We start from the raw sequence: 8708 nt of genomic DNA, 5'->3' as shown, positions 1-8708 counted from the left end.
AAAAAGAGGAAGGATGTAGAATGTTTTTATTTATGGTTAAAGAAGAAAATATCTGCTCCTCCTTTCCCACCGTGAAGTACAGAAATATATGATGCAGCAGGAGCTACCATGAGGACCATGAAGTTCTACCGTGAATGGTGAGCTGATCCTTGATATGCCGTTCCAGTTCCAACTATGAGCTAGCCTTTCCCTGATTACGTTTCCAAGAGGTGATTGGTTTACGACCATACTCTCTTTTTTTGGCAAAAACATTCTGTATGCCAAGGTGGACACGGAGAACAAGAGACTTCTATATGCCTGCAGGATCTTTTCTTGTGACCATCAGGTTTATACTCGAAATTGCCCTTTACATTATGCAAAAAAAAAAAAAACACTTCTGTTAGGCCATAGCATCTGAGTTTGTGGTCGACTCTGCTTTCTCGTTCTGAACTTGTGATGACCCTGCACATACTTATCTGAAACTCTGCACTCTGTGGGATGATCAACAGCAACTTCGTGTTATGGAAGTCCAGAACATGGTGGACGGTGGACCAGGCCACCGCCGCCAAGTTCATGGAGGTTCTCTTCAAGCCTTCAAGGACATCACCTCCGCCCGGCTGCCCCGCACCAAGTACTACGTGCACGGTGAGGCTTCCTGGTCAGCATCAGTTCTATCTTCTTCAATTGGTTCAGACTTCAGGCCCTAACAGCCACCATGCTTGAATTGTTGTTAGGGGCGACGGCGAGGGGCGAGGAAGGTATGACGCTTTTCTTCCTCTGCTGACACATAACAGAAAAAATGTTTATCTGTTTCCTCGATGCATTGTAACTTACAGCAAGAGACTCTTGGTTCTTGTGTTATTGTTCGGGAACTGGAAGTGTTTTGATTGAATCCTAAAGCTGTATAAGGGACTAGGAATGTTCTCTGATCAATTGCTATACATTTTCAGCTAGGAGGAAAGTACAGAGCACATGAACTGAAATTGTGGACCAACTTGAACACCAACCACATAGTCTCAACATTCAAACCTCATAAATCGTGCTACGCCAGACTATCACTTGCATATCTCAACTGAAATCGAAAGTAAACCTCGTAGAGCAGTGAATCAGCGATGAATGTTTCCCAGGTTTCCTCTTTACAATCTGCCAAGCATCAACAGTTTAGTTAGCAGAAAGCATGCTCAGGAGATTTTACACGATTCATCATCTCATATCAAGTAAAATAATGTGCTCCACTTCCAGGCTTCCAGCGACAAAAAGAATAGGTCTGAGCAAGCCTCTTTGCATATTTGCAATATGAGGAAGTATCCCACAATGAAAAGCACAACAATATCCTCACATCACAACCTGCAATGGTATAATTTCTATTCTATGGACCTTGCATGCTTAATCTGATGGAAACTTACAGCATAGCATATCTAATTCCATTAACAAAAACAAACCATGTATCAGCCCCATATTAGTATATGGAAATGTGACCCATTTTCTTCAAGTTTACCACACCAAGTTCAGATGTTAAGTTGCAGAATAACTGATCTAAAATGCAAAACATACACCCAAAATGTTGCCTCGTTTAAAAATAAAACATATGAAGTTACACATGACGGCAATGTAATCCAAGTTCGAATCATATGGCAATTCCACAATTCCATCTCTGTCTAGTGCTCTCCTATGACTATCAAATTACAATTTAGAACAACAGGGAAGCTAAGACATACTCCCACTAATTTTATCACCAAATAATTTAAGAAATAAGTTTACACAGGAATTCAAGTTGGTATTAACCATCGCACCTTCACTACGAAGAGCACGAGGAACACGAGCACTGCCTCGATGTTATGCTAAAACAAATTAACACACCAACTCCGATTGGCATGAGCCAGCATAGCTTAATCACCAACCAAACGACACAATTTGGATCGAGCACTCGGGGATCTCTGAAGCTTACCCGGCGGAGGAGGCGGTGGTGGAGCTCCCCTCCGTCGTCGCGTGGGCCGGGTTCTTCGGGCGGAGTGGACAGCGACGACAGTGCGCAGTGGGGGTAGGAGCGCGGAGGTGACGGCGAGCGTGGGATGGCACCCGCAACGCCGGTCCCTTTCTTCCCTTCTCGCACGAGGAACACGAGCACTATCTGGATCTCGTGTATCGGAGCACGAGGAACGCGAGGAACGAAGAGCACGAGGAACACGAGGAACGCGGTGTGCGGAGCGCGGGCCAGCGGAGAGAGTGGAGCGACGGGGGAGCCGCGGGAGGGGCGCATGGGGCGGTGCCGGAGAGGCGAGGAGGAACCGTCGAGAGAAGCGTGGCCGCGTGGGGGGAACAAGGAAAGAGGGAGAAACGGGGCGTCGGTTTTTAACGGCGGGCACAACCACCGGAGAGGTAGACTCACTTCATTCTTTTTAGGTAGTAGTAGATAAACAGGGAGGTACAGCTGGTGAAAATCTCAGTATCTATATTTAGCTGCTGCTTTGATTCAACTTGTTTTCTTTAAACCTTTCATTAAAATTCCTACGGCCTTGTTCGGTTTGAGAAGATTGAAGAGGATTGGAGAGCATTAGGATTTAGGAGGCACTACATGCCCTACTTGTTAAATAAAATCCCCTCCAACACCCTCAATCGCTCTACCACCACCGGCCTGTAAGCTAACTAACACGGGAAGCTTGATCACTGGGATTTTTGGAAGACCAAGGTGAGCGATCACAACCCATGTCACGCATGCTCTCCACCATTATTATTCTCTAATCATACACTTAACAGTTCCAACAAAATGGACCGATCGAGTAGCACACCAACAGAAAGGGCGGCGCTATGTATAACAGTTACTGGCTCTAGTTACGGCAAATTCAGATACCACCCTTCAAGGTGGCAGACATGTTCCACGGCAGAGAGTTTGCACCGCCGTCGTGATCTAATCCTTGTACTTCATGTCTGACACCCTGAAGCCAGGCATCTCAAACGATGTGGCGAACTTCTCAACCTCGGCCCTTAGGGTTTCAATATCCTGGTTGTTCACCAATCCCTTCTTGAAGTCCTTGAGAATCTTGCCATGCTCCTCCTGGACATTCAAGCAGATGGTCACCGCCTGGTGAAGGTACTCAGCAATTTGCACAAAGTCCTTCTCAACCAAACCCCTGGAGGTCATTGCAGGTGTACCTGGAACAAGAGTTCAGAAAAGATAATGAACTTTCTACTAAGCTGGAATATTGACAAATATCAGTTCGAAAGTCCACAATTAGCAAAAGAAACCTTGTGCTATCATGGCTTGGAACTTAGTATGGTCTAACAGATGTAGTACTCGAAATCTTCTTTACAAAAAGCTTTCATAATTAATGCAGTGCGTCTATTTTTTTTCCTTTTTAACAGTCAGTTATGCAGACACAGGACGCCTAATCTGCTGGATGTCAAACATGCAAGAGAAAGAAACCATTAAGAAATCATTACAAACATGGAGCCGTTGACATCAAAATGAAACCCAAATCACAAAATAGGTACGTTTACTGCAGCATATCGGTAAGCCATAGTACATGTCACTGCTTTCTTGAGCAGTCTCAAATTACTAACAAAATTTAAGCCTTCTGGGAGGAAATACTAAAGAATGATAATGTAGTACTGCCAAATGCAAGGTTCTTGACTGCTAGTGTTGTTTCCTTCATAACTAAATGAAATGTTCATTGGTCTAGAAGAAAAAACAAGAAAGGAACTAAATTGTTCTGTTTGGACCAAGAATACCCAACTAGGATAAAACTCGTTAATTTTAGACTTAGACAAGGCCCTTTCTATTCAATGATAACAGGAAGCATCATTGGATGGAACCAGATGCTACTAGCCTACATGAAAAATTTTGTAGCAGTATTTTGTCACCTTTTTATTGCTCACTCATCTCACAGATCGCATACTTCCCGAGGTCGCAGTATATAACAAGTAACACAGGATTACTCAACCTCTTTCCTTCCCAGTAACAACTAACAAATTCAGAAATACAGAAAGAACAACTATACCATGTTTGTGCACAACACATCACACGAAAGCATTTTTATGATGTAAATCAGTAGGCTAGAAAGAGATACTGACCAATGCGTACGCCGCCAGGTGATAATGCACTACTGTCACCGAAGACAGCATTTTTGTTCAGTGTAATGCTGCATAGGTCGCAGAGCAACTCGACTTTATTACCTACAATTTCAATAAACCAACTTTAGAACAAGTTCATACATTTTGGTGAGGGGCAGCCAAAAGATGACAACAAATCCTGGAGCAGATACCAGTCAAGCCAAGAGGACGGAGATCCCAGAGAACAAGGTGGTTCTCTGTTCCATCAGTAACCAACTTGTAGCCCTTGCTCATCAAATGGTTTCCAAGGGCAACTGCATTTGCCTTAACCTGCTGGATATAGGCCTTGAATCCAGGTGACATGGCCTGCTTCAAGGCTACAGCCAGTGCAGCAATCTGGTGATTGTGAGGACCCCCCTGGAGTGAAGGGAATACTGCAAAGTTGATCTTGTCCTCATAGTCATACAGAGCACCCTCGGGCTGGCCTTTCTTCGGAGGCTTTGGGCCCTTCCTGAAGAAGATCATACCAGATCTTGGCCCTCGAAGACTCTTGTGTGTGGTTGTGGTAACCACATCAGAGTACTCAAAGGGATTCAAAGCCTCCTACAAAACAGTCAAGGGATTAATTAGTATATTATTGCCATATAATTTAAGAGTTCTGCAGTAATTCAATGGAAACTGTAAAATTCTTGAATTTTTGCATTCCAAAATTTTCCCTGACAAAACAATATAGCATCAGTATGGTCTATTCAGAATCCATGCACCGTTTGTATGTTCATGCATTAATGACTAGTACTCCCTCCGTTCCAAATTATAGGTTGTTTTGTCTTTTCTAGGCACATAATTTTTTTCTATGTATCTAGACATAGCGTATATCTAGCTGCATAGTAAAATCTCTGCATTTAGAAAATCCAAAACTTTGAGAGCTTCAGAGATCATAGAAATTTAGAATTGTCAACAGATTTGGCAAAGCCTGTGCACGCCAGTTCCACCTAAAGAGATAATGTAGAATTTTTCATTCAGACAAGACTATTACCATTGTGCCAAATTCTTCCCTTTTCTCCCAAACTTTTGTGTAAATCTATGGAAGGAATTGGCAGCTCCCAAGCTACTTTTCAGGAAAGAAATTATGGCAGCATCAGCAAACCACGTTTTTGTAGTGGAAAAGAGATTCTGACATTCTCAGACAAATATGTACTATCATGTCACCATTGACGCTCTTTTGTTGGATCAATAGTACTAGTTTTACAAAATGCCACCACTAATAGTACATATTGGAACACTAGGATTTTAATCAAACTAGAATGTGGCACCACTTCACACTCCTATATAAACAAGACCAGAAAATAAGAATTAAGAATTTGCGTCAACTATAAGCTAAAGGCAAGCCTATTGATTCCTCCCGTAATGTAGAACAAGTCATCTTTCATGCGTCGGGAAACATGAAACACACAAGCTGGGTATCAATTAAGCAGGTAATCACAACAGAAGTAAACATTTAGATTGATAAAGCCTACAAGAACATAAGTATCACAGAAAATGCAATATCTGAATGACTAATGAAACAGACAAGTTGGTACCTGAGCGGCCACGAGACCACTGATATGAGCCATGTCGCATAGCAGCATGGCGCCGCACTTGTCTGCGATGGCCCTGAGCCTGGCGTAATCCCAGTCCCGCGGGTACGCGCTCCCACCGCATATAATGAGCTTGGGGCGGAAATCCATGGCCTTCTCCTCCAGCTTGTCGTAGTCGACGTACCCGTTGTCGGAGCTGACCTTGTACGGCAGGCTCTCGAAGTAGATGGACGTGGCCGAAATCTTCTTGCCGCCGGCCGTGTAGTACCCATGGGTGAGGTGGCCACCCGACGGCAGGTCGAGCCCCATGATCCTATCGTGTGGCTGGAGCAGCCCCGTGTAGGCGGCGAAGTTGGCCGGCGAGCCCGAGTAGGGCTGCACGTTGACGCCCCAGCGCGCCGGGTCGAGGTGGAACGCGGCGAGCGCGCGGGCGCGGCAGAGCTCCTCGACCTCGTCGATGACCTCGTTGCCGCCGTAGTAGCGCGCCCCCGGCATGCCCTCCGAGTACTTGTTGGTGAGCGGGGAGCCGAGCGCCTCCATGACGGCGAGCGAGGTGAAGTTCTCGGAGGCGATGAGCTCGATGCCCGCGCGCTGCCGGCGCTTCTCGCGCTCGATGAGGTCGTAGACCTCCGGGTCGGCCTCGGAGAGCGGGGTGAGCCCCCACTTGGCCACGGCGTCCATCGCCGCGGCCTCCATGGTCGGGGCGGCGGTGGAAACCGCGGCGGAGAGGCGCGCGGGCCTGGCGGCGGCGGCGCGGAGGAGCGGGAGGCGGAGAGGGGAGCAGGAGGTGGATGGGAAGGCGCGGTGCCTGCTGAGAGCACCAGACACGGCGCCGGATGCCGCGGCGGTGGCGGCCGCGGCGGCGGCGGGGCGGGAGAGGTGGTGCGGGGCCATGGCGGCCATGCGCGCGCGCGAGGTGCTCGGTGGAATGCCGCGGCGGATGGCGGCGCGGGTGGAGGTGGGGAGGGAGTGTGACGGGTGTGGGGGCGAATGGGCCGATGCTTGGGCTGGGCCGCGGCGCTGCGGGTTCCCCGGGTCTTGTATATATAACGCGACGCGGTTGGGGATGTCGCGGCTGCTCATGCGCCGCTCGCTTTTTGGGCGGCGCCTCTGATTTTAGGATTTTTCGTTTCTTACTGCTCCCTCCGTTTCAAAATAAATATAATTTTAAGATCGAACACGCAAAACAATACTACGTATAAAATTACTAAAATATTTCTTGTCTTTTGTGAGGAGTGGATGAGATGTTAGTTGTCTTTATGAAAGTCTTCTAGAAATTATTTTATTTTTTGTAGTAGGTGGGTCAAAGTTTATATTTTTTATGGAACAAAATTTAAACTCTAGAATTGTATTTATTTTGAAACAGAGGGAGCAATATAATAATTAAAAAAGTTTCGTGTTTTACCTCTAGCTGATTGTTTCTGATAATTTTATCTCTAGCTGATTCAGGCGTGTCTCGCGCCGGTAGCGACGTAGAGGAGCAACCCTACCTTCCTTTTTGTCAATCTCGAACTGATTCCCCTCCTTTTCCGTTACGTTTTCTTGCGGCCTTCCTCTGCTCTACGGCCTTTGGCTTGTGGCGACGTGTTTACCTAGCGTAGGCATTTCGCAACTCGCAGCTGCGGTCCCACCGTTCAGAGAATCACGGCGCCGATGGCACAAATTGTTGCTACATTAGTATATGAAATGAAAATGAATGAACAAGCAGTTTTTGTTGACAGAATGCACGCATTTTGCAGGACAGATTTGTACAACAGCTCCTGATCAACTAATAGTCTAAGTGTCTAACCAAAGAAAGCCCAATGTTCGAACAGGGCATCTTCTACATAACGAAATCAGCTCCATACGCTCTCGCCCCTCATTTGGCCACGTCGCCTCGTAGTTTCCACCTTGTGATCAAGATCGAGCGGTTAAAAAATGAGCAATCCAGCTTCTAGAGCCTCCGTTCCGGGCGTGGTTCGTGCCAGCTCCTCCGTCGCCGTGACCTCATCCTCCTCGATCAGGACACCCTCCTCCATCCACAGCTTGCGTAGCTGCAGATCCATGTGCCGAAGAACAGATCGGCAGGGAAAAAATCTTGAGAGGGTCCCACCTCCCTCTGGCTTGCCACGCTACCTGAATAGCTCCGCCTAAGACGTGAGGACGCCTATACCTGATGTAGGCTGTAGCCGCTCGAATGATGCTCATAAGTTGTTCGATAAAAGAGCGCTATGATTTGGAAATCCGTCTTTGCCTTTTCCTCCTCCTCTGCTTGCTTGGACAAATTGCTAGCGCATCCTGCTCGCCTGCCCGGGTGACTGCCGTGGGAGTTTGCGAGCACACCAAGCTAAGCTTGCAACGCTCATGAACATTCCGTCGGCATGCATGATCAGCGAAGGACATAAGTGCAGTGATTGGCATGTTCTGCGGAGTTGTACAAGATTAATGGTCATAATAACACTTATAAGATCTAAAAAAACACTTGTAAACGCACTAAGGACAACAAAAAGTCACAGCTATAGTGCTGGTTCTTGGCTCAATTATACTAATTATACCATAAATTTTACACTAACCTGCGTTGTGCTGGTTCTTCAATATGGTGGCACAGGGTAGGTAGGTTGGAGGAGCTAGCTGAATCTTCATGTGACATTTCGTCAAGACGTTGGTTAGTATCTCTGATAAGGTTTCTTTCTCATTTTGCCTACATAACTTAACTTAAGCACTGTGTAACTTTCAGTTTATATGATACACAATTTTAAATTTAAACTATAAGATTATAAAGGAATTATGAACTGTTCGTAGGCAATTAAGCAATAAAAAATCATGATTCGCGTAAATCTAACTGCACTGTCATAAAATGAGATCCTATCTTCAAGCTGGCTGCAGATTTATTGCCAAAAATATCAGATAATAAATAAGTATGAACTATATATATATAGTTTTGTTCATAAAAAATAATTCATATTCATGCATGTCCAAGAAGCAGAACATGCAGCACTGTCATACTTGCTATATATTCTCCCCAGTGAGGCATCGTCACAAAATATGCAAGATGTGTACTGATGTCGTTGTAAACATAAATACAATAAATCAAGAATTACTATTTCTGCTTACCTTAATCTG

The 8708-nt window shown here is 45.9% G+C and overlaps 2 protein-coding genes across 7 annotated transcripts; both read right to left on the bottom strand.

The window, feature by feature from the left end:
* LOC120699311 lies at nt 1–2334 on the bottom strand. 6 transcript variants are annotated; one of them, XM_039983274.1, is made up of 4 exons: nt 1928–2334; nt 1773–1808; nt 1070–1122; nt 1–759 (listed from the first exon to the last, which is right to left on the bottom strand). In XM_039983274.1, the coding sequence occupies exons 1-4, from the start codon at nt 2237–2239 to the stop codon at nt 669–671; spliced, it is 492 nt and encodes a 163-aa protein (XP_039839208.1). In that variant the 5' UTR covers nt 2240–2334; the 3' UTR covers nt 1–668. The 6 variants fall into 6 exon arrangements, 4 of the variants coding, with proteins under 4 accessions (XP_039839208.1, XP_039839209.1, XP_039839210.1 ...); XM_039983275.1 differs by having other exon boundaries at nt 1–756; nt 1928–2333; XR_005685365.1 differs by lacking the exon at nt 1773–1808 and having other exon boundaries at nt 1–756; nt 1009–1122; nt 1928–2328.
* A 335-nt stretch (nt 2335–2669) lies between these two features.
* On the bottom strand, nt 2670–6704 carry LOC120699310 (serine hydroxymethyltransferase 4-like). The gene is made up of 4 exons (XM_039983273.1): nt 5610–6704; nt 4242–4632; nt 4051–4152; nt 2670–3132 (listed from the first exon to the last, which is right to left on the bottom strand). The coding sequence occupies exons 1-4, from the start codon at nt 6687–6689 to the stop codon at nt 2888–2890; spliced, it is 1818 nt and encodes a 605-aa protein (XP_039839207.1). The 5' UTR covers nt 6690–6704; the 3' UTR covers nt 2670–2887.
* Between the last annotated feature and the right edge of the window lie 2004 nt (nt 6705–8708).

Source organism: Panicum virgatum, chromosome 3K (genome assembly GCF_016808335.1).
Source record: "Panicum virgatum strain AP13 chromosome 3K, P.virgatum_v5, whole genome shotgun sequence".
NCBI classification, from domain to species: domain Eukaryota; kingdom Viridiplantae; phylum Streptophyta; class Magnoliopsida; order Poales; family Poaceae; genus Panicum; species Panicum virgatum.
The sequence above is the reverse complement of the archived record's forward strand: the minus strand, read 5'-3'. Positions and strand labels throughout refer to the sequence as shown.

Excerpts from the sequence above, each read along its gene's own strand:
- LOC120699311 (XM_039983274.1), bottom strand. The coding sequence starts at position 2,239 with ATGCGCCCCTCCCGCGGCTCCCCCGTCGCTCCACTCTCTCCGCTGGCC. Across the intron at positions 1,123-1,772 it reads TCGTGCTCTTCGTAGTGAAG|ATTGTAAAGAGGAAACCTGG; the intron begins GTGCGATGGTTA and ends GATGCTTGGCAG. Across the intron at positions 760-1,069 it reads CTGATTCACTGCTCTACGAG|CAGAGGAAGAAAAGCGTCAT; the intron begins GTTTACTTTCGA and ends GTTATGTGTCAG.
- LOC120699310 (XM_039983273.1), bottom strand. The coding sequence starts at position 6,689 with ATGAGCAGCCGCGACATCCCCAACCGCGTCGCGTTATATATACAAGAC. Across the intron at positions 4,633-5,609 it reads GTGGTCTCGTGGCCGCTCAG|GAGGCTTTGAATCCCTTTGA; the intron begins GTACCAACTTGT and ends ACTGTTTTGTAG. Across the intron at positions 4,153-4,241 it reads CCGTCCTCTTGGCTTGACTG|GTAATAAAGTCGAGTTGCTC; the intron begins GTATCTGCTCCA and ends TTGAAATTGTAG.